Raw genomic sequence first — 17182 nt, 5'->3', positions numbered from 1 at the left:
CTATGGCGTGTGTCAAGCCATATTCTTCTGCATCAATCTACGCCCCTTTTGATGGTGGAAGGCATCTGGTGGTGGCCTCATGCAGTGTGATGGGGAGGTGACATGGAGGCATGTGTCACGAGGGCTAACGTCTCCAGAAGGGGGGGGGCCCACCAAAACGAAAGGGAAGGTGAGGTGGAGGGGGGGGTGTGCTGGCAGGCCAGGATGGATTGTGCCTCAATTATTAAAAAAGGAAAAAAAGGGAAGGTGGCACGTGGCGAATAAAATTAGGGTTTCAAAAATTTTTTTTTCTGTTTGGTCGTCTTCTTCGTCATCATCTTCTTCTTCTTCTTCGTCTCTGTCTTCAATTTATTTTTTTGCATTTCTGAGCTTTCAATCGCCATAGCTTCGATCGCCATAGCTTCTCAATCCCTTCCCCGTTCGTGTTTTCTCCTCCCTTCCAATCCTCCATTCCTTCTCAATCGCTTCTCCTTCTTCCTGGAATCGCTTCTTCATCTCTCGCTTGATCGCAAGTAACGATTCGTTGCTCTGTCCCTCCTCCCTGCTCCGAGCCTGCATCCCTTTGATCATCTTCTCCATCCGGCGCCGTAGCTCCACTCCCAGCAACACATTCTCTCGGGAAAAAAAAAAAAGTTCCTTTTGCTAACGTTGTTCATCGTCGTCCTTAGCGCAGCAAAATTGGTTGCAACCGTTTTTTTTCCCCGTCAATCCTAGCGAACAATTGTTTTTTTTATACTGAAAGCCTAGAGAGCAATTGTTATATTCCTTCTTCGGCCGCTGCAGTAGCTTCACAGAGCACCAGATTCGGAAAATTCGGGGCGGTGGAGTTTGGAAAATCAGATTCGGAGCGACGCATTTGTCGAAAACGTCAATTCGACTTCCCGCATCATCGGCATTACCAACCAAACTTAGATGTTGGAACGGGGGGCGGCCTCCACAGGACCAGATCAACGCGAGCAATGCCATAGCGGTAGTAGTAGTAGGTGCGAAAGTTGCGAAAAAAAGACTTGAGACATCTTTTCCGGTGAAGGATCTCCGCAAATTCTTGCAAAGCAATCGGGGGAGCGACGGATTTAGCAAAAGACGGAGCAAAAATCTGTCTAGAACAGCGAAAAAAACACCGAGGGAGACTGCAAAAAGCTTGTTGTTGGATTGAAGCATCTGCTGTTCGTGCAATCACAATCTCGGCATTTATGTGGCATCATCTCTGCGAGCCTGGAGTACTGTAGTCGCTCTTGCTACAAAATCGCATCTGTTTCTTCAGTGATGCCACCATGCATTTACCCGCACTGATCCGGGCTTCTCGTTTCTCCCGTTCCCGTGTGCAGGCCCTCGCTCAGCCGCGGCTCTCTGCTCCCTTCTCCTCCAATTCCCTTCCCTCTTCTTCCTCTGCCCCCTCCTCCCGTCCCTTGCCTCCCCGCTTCCCTCGTTTTCCCTTTCTCGGCACCCTCCCGCATGGTACCTGCCGTTTCGCCACCTCCTTCCCCCGCTCAGAGTCTGGCTTTTCTGGCCTGACTCTCTCGGCGCAAGCAAGTGTTGCCGTCCCTCCTCTCCAGAGATTTGCCAGGAGTCTATCAGCAATGGGTACGTTGGACATTCATACCTTCTCTTTCTGTACGTGGACATTAATACTTTCTCTTTTGCTGTAGAGAGGTGCCATTCTTTTGTAGAAATTTCTGCGTATCTCCTCTCCTTCGCTGCTCATCTAGGCGTCGTACTTCTCAATTTGTTAACTTGTTACTTGGATGTATCCTTCAAATTGCGCGGTCGTCATTTTACTTTCTACCAGTTTTCTACCGCGTTTTGAACGGTCAGAAGCAGTTATGCCGCGACAAGCAACAGCTTTTTGGGTTCTGTTGAAACGGTGACGTGCTTGGTGCAATGAAGAGGGTTCCTACTGGATGAAGCGTTTGGTGCTTGTGTGTTCTAGCGTAGATACTCAGTAGGCAAACGTTTGAATCGTCTTTTGATGATTCTCTGATATTCATGTCTCACCTTCAGACTACCATGTCCGGACTCCCGACATTTATTTGTTCTTGTGGGACTTACACTTCGTTGGTTACTGAACTGTATCAGCCTTGGTGTCTTTGAAATGCTATAGATTCCATATGCTCTGCTAGACCCTCTTAGTTTATTTCTCTGCATCAGAGCGATAAATAGGAGTGACAGATTAGGATTTCATAATTCTGAAGATGTTATAGGCTTCGCTTGATTGCTGAACACTAAGCATTTTTATTGTCTTCGAAATGCTAAAGAATTGTTATGCTCTGCTTTCTTAAGGCTTTTTATCTTTTATTTAAAAAGATCTATTTTTTAAAAGCCAAGGTTTTGGCACTTTATAAAGGGTTAATCTTTATTTGCATTGTGTTCTCATTTCAGGTTCTCTCCATCCCCAATGACGCCACACATCCTCCAAATCCTATCACCTCTCCATGCACTCATCCTTCTCTCCCTTCTCCCTAACCTCTCCACTAGATGCTCATTATGGCATACACAAAGCATAATGCATCTAAGCTCCTAGCCACTAATGAAGTAGAAAGTGGTTCTCCAAGCAAGAAGACTCACTCAAATTAAGGCCTTGCCATAGTTTCTGATACAAAGAGGTAGCTAACGAGAGATCTCTTATGCTCCGGAGCAACAAAGAAAGAAAGAGCATATCCTCAAGCAAATGGAATAAAAAAAGCAACAAAGGCATCTAGACAAAAGAGTCCCATAGCTACCATGTCATCCACCACCATTAAATTGACCTTCGTGTGGACATAATCGCCTTCCACTTAGGACTATCACTAGGCACTAGGTCCTCCTCCATTTTGAAGGAGAAAGTTCAAGCTCAACACTATGGCTTTGAGAGGGATCCACAAGTACCAAAGTTCTATGGATCTCCTCGTACCAAAGCCTAAAGGCTAGTTTTGCTAGGTTGTTATGCAAGATCATGCAAAAATCCAATTTAAACTAAACAACTCACTTTTTTCAATGGGAGGAGTGGAATCCCCTAGGAGAATAATAGCTAAGGCATTGCTAGCATTTAGACAAGTGTTAAGAGCACCTAGTAGATTTACTTGATGATGTTCAGCTTGTGTCTATCCACAGAAAGGAAGTGAGCATCAATGGTAAGGACATGCAAATAATTCTTAGGTTTAGAAGAGGCAAGGACACTACTCTAGATAAATATATATTAGATATTCAGGCTGTTTTCACATGTACGTGTGACCAATTGTAAACATCATCTTATGGAGTCTCTATGAGAGATTTATATCTTATTCATGAAATACAAGCATGATTTCTTTATTTCATGCACTTTCTTTCTATGAGAATCTCTACTACCTTGCAAAGTAGCCTCTGAGTGATTTCATTTGCTTACGAGCGAAGTGACAGATGAATATGCCTTTATGTGTTGTGTTCTTGAAGCTGACTTGTGTGGAGGTTTTCCCACATACATAAATCTTTATAAGACGTGCCCTTGTCATTGCCTTATTCTGGAAACAAACATACTTCGTTGTCATATCAATGGATGCTCAAGTATGTGTGGGTGTGTGGATTTGTATGTGTGAGAGCATATTTTTATACTATGGTCTACACCCACTGTTGGGCGCTGATGACGTCAGTGGGGATGTCATAGTAGCTAGTCCCTGCTATGCATGATGGAGTTTATGGTTTTCAACCTTGTGAGTGACTATCATGAGATTGAAACTGCACTATGTTGTGTTTTTAAAGGATGAGTTTGGGAATGTTCTCGGATTCATCTAGGTATATACTTCGTTGTCATTATCAACTCTGTCGGAATTCAATCAGGAAGTTTACAAGCATCAGCATAAGAATTCCATTGTTTTGCAGGAAACTTCATTTAGTTTCTAGCCTAGTTTGTTTATCAATGCTTTTTCAAGCTAAGATATTTTTTGGTCATGCACTATTGTGCAAAGACCTAGACTTACTTCTCTATACAGCAGCGTTTGTCTGGGCTATATCAAGTCTGGATATGGTCCTGCTACAAGAAACTGCAGGCGCACACATGCATGTTTTGTGTGTGTGATTGATGACTCATGCACATTTTTTCTAAGATTCTATCTTAGATTCAATCACATTGCTTTTTAATGATGACCAATAGTAAAAATCCAAAAGATTGCTTCCCAAGGTGTCCAGAGCCCTAAAACCGTGTTCTAGTGCAAACAGGTTCATATTTGAAGCTTGCAGTGATACGTGCTCCTGGAAGCAAATTGCCATTGCCAGATGATGAATCTGGAAGAGGCTGAATGGAAGATAGGGAGGGAGAACCACTTACACTGCATAAACTGTCAACGATTTGCTATGTCTGTGTGTGTGATGTAGAACACAAAAGGGAGGACACACTAGAGCAAACAGATTGCGATTTAGAAACAGCTAGGGAGGAATGGCGATCCACAACCTGCACTAAAGGTCTTGGCAACATAGCCAGAACATGGAAAATCCTATGGACAATAGATGTCGTAGATAGTTGAGCAACTGATTGGCATGCTGGGTCAAGGAAACTAGTACATGAGCAATTGGAGGGTAATTTCGGGGCAGATCCCTATGGAATTTGGGCCAAAGATGCAGTTGTTTGACTTATCTACATAGCCCAGTAATTCGAGTGTATGGAATTTGCACCACGTGCAGTGCTGACAAACAGCCCTCCTCCAAACAGCCTCATGGAGGGACAGCCGTAGTTTCAGCTTCAGAAAGGTAGCAATGTTTCGCAATCCTTTTAAGGTGATCAATTGACCCAAATCCTCTCAGGTAAACAAAATCTGCTAACTTCCTATTGGGATCTCTGATTCGCAATCCATTGCTTCTCCCTCTGCCGGTTTGAGGTGAAATCGTGTCTTCCTAAGCTCCCTTGCTGAAATCACTGGCCCCTACTGGGAGAAATTTGCAATTGCAGTTTCCACTGCGATAAATACTTTTATTTATTGCGAGCATTAGGTAGCAACAGGGAACATGCAAAAAACACAAGAAGGTAAATCATCAGGCAGGGAGAGCACAGGGGGAGTGGAGCTAAGAGGGGACCCTGCCGTCTATCCACCACTGCTTTATCGTCTTATACGCGCTAGTACCCTTCAGTTCAATGATTCTCACTTGTGAGAGAGTCCTGGCTGCAAATCTAAAACCTGCAACACTATCCCTGTTTCAATCCTCTGGGGGAAGGAGGATGTGGTAAAAACTTGTTTCATTGAAATCAAAACTCTGAAATATAAAACCTTCACTCCCACGCTTCTAGATGGAGCTCCATGCTTTAGCCAAGAAGGCCTTTACGTTATCTGCACATTGTGAAACGATTGAACTTGTTAAGTCTCAAGGTTGAATTTTCTATCTTCAGTTTGATCTACAAGCATCTCAGGTTTCAGTCTCTTTTATGCCATATTTTTGCGTTACCAAGGCCTATGGGATATAATTTATTTTTTAAACTTCAGGTTTTGAAACGAGTGGCCTATTTTTAAAATGTTTGGCAATGTCAGACACATGTGCTGGTGAATGTTTTCATATCTAGAGTTACCTTTTGCGGTGAGTTCATGGTCGATAAAACCTACTCGGTGATCCTGTTCCACTTGTTTGTGGAGACACTGCGGGATATTTTCCTATAGTAAGGCTGTGATAACTCCACATGATGAGGCAAATTCAAACACTCATCGTGGAGCTTGAATTGCTACCGAGGTAGGTCAGATGCTCAGAGGGGTTCGATGTCACAGCTTCAAAAAGGAGGGATGCTCTCTAATGCGGCTCATGTGGCTAGAAGACAGTTCATTTTCTTGTAGGCTCTTCGTCCTGATTTCCCGTAGTTCCGTGCAGATGTTACCTCAATCATTGGTCACCCCAATAACTGATATTAGGGTACAATGCTCAGTTACACACCTATCATGGATTCTAAATTGTAGCTCTACGAATTTAGTTCTTCCTCATTTTACCTAACCTCCAAGTAATGCTGTGACATTTTTGCTTTTGCAGGTTCCCCATTTTTAGGTCTGCTTTTTTCTTGTTTCCCAACTATGCTGCCTAGTCTCCGTAACTCCTCCCCTACTTTGAGTGATGGAGGTACATGGCATGGACATGCTTGGTTATTTTGCCCCTTTAAGGTGCTGTTAATTTTAAGGGCAGCATCTACGGACTCCTCCCAACGATGTCAAGGTTTAGCTTGACTATGCTACATCTTCCTTCAGATCCGGGAGTTGCCTTCCAACTTTGGAATCTGTAATTCAAGGCTTTTGTTAGAGATGTCTTTTTTTTTTCTATTGCTTCTGCGTGAAATTTGGAATGCTTCTGGTTTGCACTATTTATGTTCTTTTGCAGTTTATGTCGTGCTTGGCGGGGACCCATACATTGTTCCTAATTGATATTATTCTATACTCATGTTCTGATACTTGTCGATATCATTTTCTTCCAGCAACTGAAAACCCGTTCAAGTATACAGTGACAGACCTGCCAAAGGCTGAGGGTGGGAGTTTTGGCAAATACTACAGTCTTGTGGCATTGGACGACCCTCGAATAGGTGTATTTTATTTCTGATTCCCTCTCATTGGTTCTATGGATTTGGTAATAGTGTCTGTTTTGTTTGATGTCATGAAACGGATGTGTTTGACTGAAAAAGTATTTAGCAAGGGGATGCCAAAGTTGATTGTAGTTTTTTGCATAGAGCTGGTTTGGTACGTGGCTTTTAAATGTAGAACCTTGCAGGCTTCCACTTTTCTGAGTTAAAAGCTGTGGAGCTGCATTGCAGATAAGCTCCCTTACTCCATCAAGATCTTACTAGAGTCAGCTGTAAGGAATTGTGACAACTTCCAAGTTTCAAAAGAAGATGTGGAGAAGATTATAGATTGGGAACATACATCACAAAAGCAAGTTGAAATTCCGTTCAAGCCTGCACGAGTTATTTTACAGGTGAGAGCTGCTGCACCAAAGATAAAGCCTTTGCATCCTATTTAGAAAGGGCTGTTTTTGCTCATGGTCAGGTGGAGGAGGTGGCGATGCATAAAATTGTTTGCCCTTGGGCCGAAAGTAAATGCTCTTTCAATTACAAAAAGAGCAACATGTGGACACTAAGGACCTAAGTTTGAGGCACCATATTACTGCAAACGCTTTAGTACCTAGATGCCTAGCTCTCTATTGCATCTATTTTACAGATTGCCTATGTTCGAAGTTTCTAGCTGTGTCACCTCGTAACACTTACACATGTTTGCCCACATTTTTATTTGTCTGATGAAAAAATATATTCATCAGGACTTCACAGGTGTCCCAGCGGTTGTGGATCTTGCTGCCATGCGTGATGCCATGAAATGCCTTGGTGGGGATGCTAACAAGATAAATCCTTTGGTGAGCTTCTTGGTTCAACCGGAGAGGTAGCAAAAGATTGCTGATACCTATATCACAACATTTGTATAGTAACACATGTATTGAATGTGTATTCATGTGCAGGTCCCGGTAGATCTTGTTATTGACCACTCAGTTCAAGTGGACATTGCACGGTCAGAAAATGCTCTACAGGCAAACATGCAATACGAGTTTGATCGGAATAAGGAGCGCTTTGCATTTTTGAAGTGGGGATCGACTGCGTTTGAAAATATGCTTGTAGTTCCTCCGGGCTCTGGTATCGTGCATCAGGTAGGTCCATGCTGCATCTGTGCCTACGAATAAGAAGAGAACACTTCTGTTTCTTTTTCTTTTATTTTACCCTGTATGGATTTTTGTGAGCCTTTGCATGGATCATGATATAATGATTGGGATTTCCACGCTGATCAGTGCTACACATATTTGACTTCTCATTTTCTGACCAGTATATGCTTGCCATATCTGTTCCCATGCATTGCATACTCCTCCCAGAAAATGATTGATATTTCCAGACTGATCAGTGCTACACATAAAATCCATGGGAAAATTTGCACAGCATAAGACAAGAAGATTATGATTAGAAGTCAATTGACTGCAAAAGCTTTTGTTGACCTCATTATCTCATGGACAAATTAGCTTGGAGTGTTTCATAGACCGCTAAAGCATTTTTTGAGCTCATTATCTCATTGACAGGTTAACCTGGAGTATCTTGGAAGAGTTGTGTTCAACAGCGAGGGAATCCTTTACCCTGACAGCCTTGTTGGAACCGATTCACACACCACGATGATAGATGGGCTGGGGGTTGCAGGCTGGGGAGTTGGAGGCATTGAAGCAGAAGCTACGATGCTTGGTCAAGTTAGTTTGGTGTTTCCCTTCATATCTTAAATGGCTTTGGTATATTGAATATATTATTATTAGGAGAACTAGGTTTATTCTTTGGATGGTGCCTAGGTCATCAGTTGTTTGGTTTCATTTTTTACTGGTTTCCATTATTTGTATTATACTGGAAGCTCTGACATTGGAATTTTTGGTTGCAGCCTATGAGCATGGTTCTTCCAGGTGTGGTTGGGTTTAAGCTGACTGGCAAGCTGCAAACTGGCGTCACAGCAACTGATCTGGTGCTGACCGTCACACAAATGCTCAGAAAACATGGTGTAGTGGGCAAGTTTGTGGAGTTTTATGGTAATGTCAGGAAGGCTTGTGCTATGTGTCAATAAAATGTTTTTTGTTGTTTTTCTTGTTAGGTGTAGCTACATAAATGAGAAGATGAATTCTGGATCTATAGCCTTTTGCATGACTATCTTAACTTTAAAAATTATACTTTTGTCTTTTTTCCTGCCATGATGAGTCTAGGAACATTCCAAGGTTTATAGATATATACATGGTGAAGGGGGAATACATTGATGAAGGCAATCTTAAAATGTATGGCCACTGGGTTGGGAATTTGAAAGGGGGTGTGTATCGTCCTTAAGTCTTATAAGGCTTTTGACCATGGTGCCAATATTGACACTTTACCTCAGGGTGAGTCCAGGCTATGGCTAAGCCAACTAAGTAGGATTGCTGTAAGATGCTCAGGTTATCTCTTGGTGGTTGATATGAGCTGGTGGCTTGTTTGTTGCATTCAGACCCTTTTATTTCAAAGGGTGTATATCTTTCTTAGGTCTTATAAGGCTTTTCGCCTTGGTGCAAATATTGCTATTTTAACTGAGGGGGAGGCCAGGCTATGGCTAAGCCAACTAAATACGATTGGTGTAAGATGCTCAGGCTACTGTTGATGGTCGATTGTTCGTTGCATTCAGACCCGCTTATTTAAGTTTGAAGTCTTATGACCCTTTTTGGAAGTAACCTGTAACATGCAATACATCACCTTAGTCATAACTTAAGCATGTGCACGTGCATCCCCTCATTTTGGATCTTCACTTATATAAAAATGCAGAATCTCAATGTGCTGCATTTAGGCATAAAATAGTGTATACAGTAGTAACACTATCCCTATAGCATGGACTTGCCTTGTGCTAATGCTCAACAAGTAAGGCCAGAGGCCAGCGAGCACCATTTTTGTTCATGGCATATGGTTATGCAATGCATGGGTATTGGGGGTCTTGGAAGGGCCCAACACATGCACTTAATGAAAGGTGGTGTTTGTGCATCCATGGATCTGTCATCTCTCACACTGACAGGTCAGGTGATGATGTTGGATCTAGATTTGCTCTCCACGTGGCTGTCAATGGGTATGGAGTTCTAAAAATTTGGGAGTTTCACAAAGGTAAATCTATACATAGTGAAATTTCGTCTACAAATTGTTCTCCAAGGAAAGTCACTCCTAAGTATACTTCAATTTTTGTGATGCATAGCCATGCAGCACATAATGATCTTTCCTGCCATAGCTCCTTAGCTTTCTGAAATGACACGATTTTGTTTCATGTGTGGTCGTATCATTTGTGAACTCTAGCAGCTAAGAAGTTGTCTTATTGGAAGCGTTTTTTGGAGGTGGAATGGAAGAAATTGCTTAGGTTTTCTCTCTAATATTGGTTCAGGAAGGTTCTTTCTTGTGGGGTGGCCTTTGTTACAAATAATTGGAGCAATAGTTTATCTCATGTCTTTGCTGTTCGGTCTCGCAAGGAATGAAGAGTTTGATGTGGGGTTATAGTGTTATAATAAATTGCATTTTATTTCTTCAGAAAAGATTTTTCCTCATACATTGAAGGACGTGTGCACACCTTGTTATGTTTTTGAACTTTGATTTCACTGTTGAAATGAAGGGGAAGGAATGTCTGCGTTATCGCTGGCCGACCGCGCAACTATTGCTAATATGTCCCCAGAATATGGGGCTACTATGGGTTTCTTCCCAGTTGACCATGTCACCCTGCAATATCTTCGGCTAACAGGAAGGGAGGATGAAAAGGTGATTGTGATAGAATGGTGTAACTATCGTTTCCATTGGACAGTGGGACTATGTGTTTAATCGTTCTTGCTAAGGCCAGTTGTCACAACGGTCTGACATACACTGCATATGGGCAACTGTATTCTTTTGACAGAATCTGTGTGTTTGTTGGTCAGGTGAAAATGATTGAAGCATACTTGCGAGCAAATAAGATGTACATTGATTATGATGAGGTGAGCCGATGTTTACCCTATTTTGCATGAGCTATTCGATGACCCTCTCAGACAAGTGTGTTTCAGAACTGCCAGTTTTGATCTCTTTCCCCCCCCCCCCCCCCTTTTTTTTGGGGCAGCCTCAAACAGAAAAGGTTTATTCATCTTACCTTGAGCTAGATCTTGGAGCAGTACAGCCTTCTGTATCTGGACCTAAGCGGTATGGTGTTTTGTTTCACGAGCTATTAGAAGTAATGAGAGTTCAGCAGTGTGGAGTTTTCGTCAGCTATGTATTGAGGACTTAGTTAAACTTAGTGGAAACATTTTTGCAGTCCCCATGATCGAGTTTCAATAAAAGATATGAAGGATGACTGGCAGGCTTGCCTGAACAACAAAGTTGGGTTTAAGGTGAAATGCAAAATGTGCACCTATTCTTTGTAGCAAAGCTCTTTTCATTTTTCAAAATGAATTTCTGGGGTTTGTTTGGTTTGATCACTGACTACTTTCCAAGGTGACGAAGTTGTGGTTGTCCTGCTGTGGATATATTATTGGTCTTAGGGACTAAAGTTGTAGTTCTACTGAAGGGCATATGAGAAAGGGACTTGCATGATTTGGAGGAAGGGGGGCAATTGTGTCAAGGGTGCCTGCTGAGTTTTGGCTATGTAAAAAATTTCCTTATTACTTTTTGCAGGGTTTCGCTATTCCAAAGGAGGAGCAAGGTACCGTGGCAAAGTTTACACATGATGGAAAACCTGCAGAGCTCAGGCATGGTGATGTTGTAATAGCAGCCATTACCAGTTGCACAAACACGTCTAATCCAAGTGTAATGTTGGGAGCTGGCCTTGTTGCCAAGAAGGCTCATGAATTGGGATTGCAGGTATATATCCTCTTCTGCTGTTTTGGGGAATTTCTTGCTTGCAAGCTAGTCAGAGATGAGATTCTGGAGTATGTAGGAGATGTGATACGGGAAAAAAAATGATCATAGTTTTACTGGCTTGTAGGTAAAGCCTTGGGTCAAGACAAGTCTTGCTCCTGGTTCTGGAGTCGTCACAAAATATCTTGAAAAAAGGTTTGCTTCTTAAATTTGGTTGCCTCACTAGCTCATAGATTGTGTCAGGTAGACTCCAGGTTCAGATTGGAAACTCTATGAGCTATTCAGTTTTGATTTACTGACGTGACTGCCTTTTCCTTGTAATTTTCAGATTGCTCATGGTCGTTACATTCTCAATTTCATTACTGCAATAAGATGTGTGATTCTATGGTTTTGCATTTGTCTAGTGGATTTATGTATTCTAAAGCCACACATTCATTCAGCGACATTTGCATTTGCATTAGAAAATGGAAAAGGATCAAATGGAGGGCGAGAAGAGTGTAGCAATTCAAATGTTTGTCCTCTCATATCAAATGATATAAGTCTCTTTAAACAATACATTATCGGAGAGCTGAAGTTATGCATGCCAATAGCATTGCTTGTAGATATGTTTCACCTCAATCCTCTGTGCATGGAAAAATTCGATGGCTGCAAGTCACCCTCTTTGCAAGGTCTCTGTGTTGTTGAAATTATGGGTTTTGTTGCCAATAATCATTCTAATTGTTGATTTTGCCTTTGTTTCTGACCAGTTATGTTCTTAAATGTATCTTGAAAATAGCAATAAATTTGTCTCTGGGTTCTAGTAAAGCTCATGCTAAAGACTAGATGTTATACTGCCACATGGTAAATTCTTTTGCTGGGATGCCACGTGTCATGTGTGGAATTATCTCATATGTGCATAATGACCAGGTCCAGCACCACAAAAGACCAAGGGTCCTATTGTTGTACTCTCTCTCTCTCTCTCTCTCTCTCTCTCTCTCTCTCTCAACCCCCCAGCCCCTTTCTCCCTGCCCTTTTTGTTGGCTTGCTGGGCTTTTTTACTTGTGCTCTCCGTAAGGAAGTTCCCACCAGCATCTTGGGGAAAGTACAAGGCATGCTTTACAAATGTGATTGCAAGTAAGCTCATGATGCATTTTGCACACGAGGATATTGGACAGTTTTCAGCTGAACCTATGAGCTATAGCCCAAAGGGTTGATCCAAACTACCTGTGGTAGCCCCATGTAATGGCGTGGGATGTCCTTGATAATGACATTGTAGCCTGATGTCCAGGCTTCTGGAAGGGCACGACTTTCGCCCTTTCTGTGGGAGTTCAATGCCAGAGAGTATCTTAGGAACTCAGTGATTTTGGGATCTGGAAGCATGTTCATGTTCCGTTAGATTTTAAATATGCCCTACTGAACAAACAGGCTTAGACTCAGTGCAGAAACATCACTAACTGACGGTTCATTTGGGTTGTCCATGTGGTAGCCTTTGCATGCAGCACGTCAGATACTCTTAAGCTTTTCATTTCGACTTCCATGGACTTGCTGAACCTTTGATTTAACATTTTGCAGTGGGCTCAATAAATATTTGGATCTGCAAGGTTTCAATTTAGTTGGGTATGGGTGCACTACTTGTATTGGCAATTCTGGAGAGTTACACGAGTCTGTGGCCACAGCAATTTCAGACAATGGTAAGGCTTGTTGCTTGTGGCACTCTCAATTGTTTTTGTGAATTCTGCATAGGTTTTCATCAATGTGAAATAAGCCTGTGAACTTGAAATGTTCAAAGTAATGATTTCAATGCTGTGCACATCTTTACTGTTTGTATGCTGAGTTGCCAGCAGGAAGGCATTCAAATAAAGTGTCCAGTTTAAATAGAGTACTGCAGTCAATTTTCTGATGCAAGTGATTATGATGCTGCATTGTTTGAAGTCTAGGTTTTTGTTGTGTGCTTCTCCTCAGCCATGTGTTTTCTGAGATTGGGGAAAAGCCTCCCTATTCTCCTTCCTATTTGCAGAAAGCAATGCTTTTCTTTCGATTTATTTAATGTGTCGCTTTCGTAATGTGCAGATATAGTTGCTGCTGCCATCTTGTCTGGAAATCGTAATTTTGAGGGACGAGTGCATCCTCTCACTCGTGCAAATTATTTGGCATCACCTCCGCTCGTGGTGGCATATGCCCTTGCTGGAACTGTGAGTCTGACATAATTTGATGCATGATAGAAATCTGCTAAACATATGAAACAGTAGCACTGGTTTGGAAGTGTCTGTGATACGGTTATGTTTTAATATAATGTGACAGGTTGACATTGATTTCGAGAAGGAACCAATTGGTACTGGTAAAGGTGGAAAAGAAGTGTTTTTAAGAGATATCTGGCCTTCCAGTGAGGAAATTGCAAAGGTGAGGTCAATGGCATGAGTTTGTTCAAGACATTCACATGGAATGTTCCCATACTATTTTCATGTTTTTGGTGTATTAGATTTAAAAATGCTTGGAGGTATGTCTCTGGCTTCTCAAATGGGATTGGTTGCCTGCAAAAAAATATTAGTTATGATATGGATCGTAAAATTATAAATTTATCATTTGCAGGTGGTGGAATCCTCTGTACTACCAGATATGTTTAAGTCTACTTATGAATCTATCACTAAAGGTAACACAATGTGGAATGAATTATCTGCTCCCAGTGGGTCTTTGTATTCCTGGGATCCAAAGTCTACATATGTGCACGACCCTCCATTTTTCAAGTCCATGTCTCCCACTCCTCCTGGGGCACATGGTGTGAAGGATGCTTACTGCCTGTTGAACTTTGGAGACAGCATTACTACTGATCATATATCCCCTGCTGGCAATATTAACAAGGACAGTGCAGCTGCAAAGTTTTTGTCAGAGCATGGGGTGGAACGGAAAGACTTTAACTCCTATGGAAGTCGCCGTGGTAATGATGAGATAATGGCTAGAGGAACTTTTGCCAATATTCGCATTGTTAATAAGTTTTTGAAGGGTGAGGTGGGACCAAAGACAATTCATGTACCCTCTGGAGAAAAATTATATGTGTACGATGCTGCCACGGTAAGCATGGCATTGACGGTTTTGTCTTATTATCCAATGGCCTGAAGATATTTTGAGTATCAGATGCTTTTTATATGTTCTTTTTCCTCCTCTCACAATGAATTCTCTCACACAGAAATACAAAGAAGCAGGTGTGGATACAATTATTTTGGCAGGAGCTGAATATGGCAGTGGAAGCTCACGGGATTGGGCTGCTAAGGGTCCCTATCTTTTGGTGAGAAATAATATAAACCCTTTCTTGGAAATATGGGCTGCACTTTCATTTCCACTCACTTTTCGTGCTGTTTTGAGTTCTAATCAGACTCTTTGATATGGAAATGCATGGTGAATTCTACTTATTTTTAGTTTATCTTCCTTGCAGAGCACGAGTTACAACTTATGATCTTATTTATTAATCCTCTATCATATGTCTCAATTCCACCCTTTGAGTTTATCTGCCTTAAGAGAGTACTTTTAGACCTTACTTCAGCCATTAGTTTGAATGTTGCCCTTTCCTTTCCTCCACATGCCTTCATGCATTACCCTACAGATTAAAGTAGGCTACTAGCTTTAAGTTTGGGAGTTACAAAATATCTCGTCGGAATGGAAAGGGAAGTTTTTGAAGAAAGTTGCTTTGAAACTAGATGAAGTCACTTCAGTTAATTGCTCAAAGCAAAGTATTCTCTTTCTAAGAAAGATGAAACTTTTCTTAGAAAATTCCATAAGAAATTGTCATATCTCATATGGACAAATGTTCCAATAATTTTGATAATTTTCTGCAAAAAGTTTTACCTAGAATGAGAGAAGTGAACTTGTCCGTCAAAGCTTACGCTCTTGCCTTAGATTCTCAAATGGATCTGATCTCAAAACGCCAGAGTTTTTAAAGTCTTCAGGGTTTGTTTGCAATGTTTGCAATCCAAGTATCCCTTTTTCTTTGTGCTACTTGTAAATTCCACAAAATTTTAAAAAACCCAAGATTTATTTTTGTGGCTAAATAATAAACACATGACATGGATTCTAAAAAGAAAAGATACACAAAGGTCGTAAGATGTTTCTTCTTGGATATATTTTCTTTTAGATAATCTTTACATCACAATAGGTGATTCTTTGTTTCATGAAATTATAAGAATCCCTATGGGCATTAATTGTGCAGTTTCTTAGGAAGCTTTTATAACTTCACTCATGACTCTATGCAACGTCTTATCTCTACCAATACTTGCCCTATCATTTTACATAAGCTCACCTAAGTTAGGCATTTTATAGTTGAGTTATTTTTACCAGATGTTCTTGACTTTCAAGACTTATGTAACAAAACGCCTACCTTTTGTTTTTCAAAAATTTTAAATGCTCATTTTCTTCTCTTTTGTTTTCTCTTTTATTTTCATTGTAGAGTTTTATAATGTAGAACAACAAAGTCTAAATTTGTACGATTAGTCTTATATACTAGCTGTAAGCTCTCTAGTGCAGGAGATATGATCTTGCACATTCTCAGCTCCTGCCCTTATTTATACAGCTTTGATGTTGCTACATATTATTCTCATTTCGAGTTCATGGGCCTCTTTAAATACATACTTGGATGGAAAGTACCTAAGCCAAAGTATAAATAACTTGGTGCAGTGTTGAGTTTGTGGTTGAACCATTCAGCTGAGTCGTTTATAGTCAGTATTGTTGATCATGCTTTGTGTTTTATTATCAGGGTGTTAAAGCTGTCATAGCAAAGAGCTTTGAGCGTATACATCGTAGTAATTTGGTGGGGATGGGTATTATCCCTCTTTGTTTCAAGCCTGGTCAGGACGCAGATTCTCTTGGCCTCACAGGCTATGAGAAATACTCTATTGATCTTCCCTCTGACATCAAGGCCATCAAACCTGGTCAGGATATTGTTGTCACGACTGACAGTGGCAAGAGTTTTACTTGCACGCTTCGTTTTGATACTCAGGTATATTTCTATCCTGGTAGTTGTTCAGTCCCCTGCTATTTTTTTTGTCTTGTCCTTGCATATTGATGTGCTTACAAACTTTTCGCAGGTGGAATTGACCTATTTTGAGCATGGCGGAATTCTTCAATACGTGATCAGGCAGCTCATTGATCAACACTAAGTGCGGGAGGTGAATAGCCAATGGTTTAGTGATCTTTAGGTTCAGGTTTTACCAATAAGTCCTTCACATGTTATAAATGAACCCATTATTACAAAGGAGATAATGGTTATGGAAAAGGACAGTCTAGCAAGTCCTTGTCAAGGAGAAGGTTGGTGATTTTAAGGATTAAGGAGGTTTAATTAGCAAAAGTATCTTTGTTGAAATCCGAACCAGCACAATTGTATTCTTTTGAGCTGTGGCCCACAATAGAATCCTGAAGCCTGGGTTAGTTTCTTCTCCAACCTCAAGTGAAAGATTTTTTGTGAACGAAATTTCCACTGGGTAGCATGGCATATGTATGTGGCCCCCATAAGAAGCATGCCAGTCTAGTAGGGCACCAGAATTCCCTGTCAGTGCAAATTTTGATCATGTTCATTAATATGCTGAGGAGAGAAAAAGCTTGTTATGAACTTAAATGGCCTCGAATCGTCCATATCCTTTGTTGACCTTACTGTGGCAGGAGGTGTGCACTACTCACATTTGTACATTTTAATTGTAACTGTGCAGTGTGTCAAAAGCTTAGTTTTCCTGTAAACAGACATGTACGCACTCAGAGTGCATTCCTATGATCTTCGAATCTTTTTTCCTGGAATATCCTGCTGAAGATTTGAACACGACCTTGTCTTTAAAATCCTTTTCAATAAATTGGATGGGTTGCAGCATGTCAAGCCAGTTCATTTCCAGATTATATATTGCATCTGTTTGTTTTTGC

The 17182-nt window shown here is 41.2% G+C and overlaps 1 protein-coding gene across 3 annotated transcripts; it reads left to right on the top strand.

The window, feature by feature from the left end:
- The first annotated feature begins 341 nt into the window (after positions 1–341).
- LOC147879819 (aconitate hydratase, cytoplasmic-like) lies at positions 342–16712 on the top strand. Of its 3 annotated transcripts, none has more exons than XM_087371457.1 (21): positions 342–703; positions 750–1584; positions 6395–6499; positions 6728–6888; positions 7228–7320; positions 7423–7608; positions 8029–8190; positions 8373–8517; positions 10098–10240; positions 10396–10452; positions 10572–10651; positions 10764–10839; positions 11123–11308; positions 11433–11500; positions 12857–12975; positions 13355–13476; positions 13586–13684; positions 13874–14353; positions 14469–14567; positions 16029–16271; positions 16360–16712. In XM_087371457.1, exons 2-21 carry the CDS (start codon positions 1275–1277, stop codon positions 16429–16431), a joined length of 3006 nt encoding a protein of 1001 aa, XP_087227583.1. In that variant the 5' UTR covers positions 342–703; positions 750–1274; the 3' UTR covers positions 16432–16712. The 3 variants fall into 3 exon arrangements, with proteins under 3 accessions (XP_087227583.1, XP_087227585.1, XP_087227582.1); XM_087371459.1 differs by having other exon boundaries at positions 342–1220; positions 1329–1584; XM_087371456.1 differs by having other exon boundaries at positions 342–1584.
- The last annotated feature ends 470 nt before the right edge of the window (positions 16713–17182 follow it).

This window comes from Dipteris shenzhenensis, chromosome 33 (genome assembly GCF_047967505.1).
Source record: "Dipteris shenzhenensis isolate YYH24624 ecotype China chromosome 33, Dip_SZ_1.0, whole genome shotgun sequence".
Lineage (NCBI taxonomy): Eukaryota > Viridiplantae > Streptophyta > Polypodiopsida > Gleicheniales > Dipteridaceae > Dipteris > Dipteris shenzhenensis.
The sequence above is the reverse complement of the archived record's forward strand: the minus strand, read 5'-3'. Positions and strand labels throughout refer to the sequence as shown.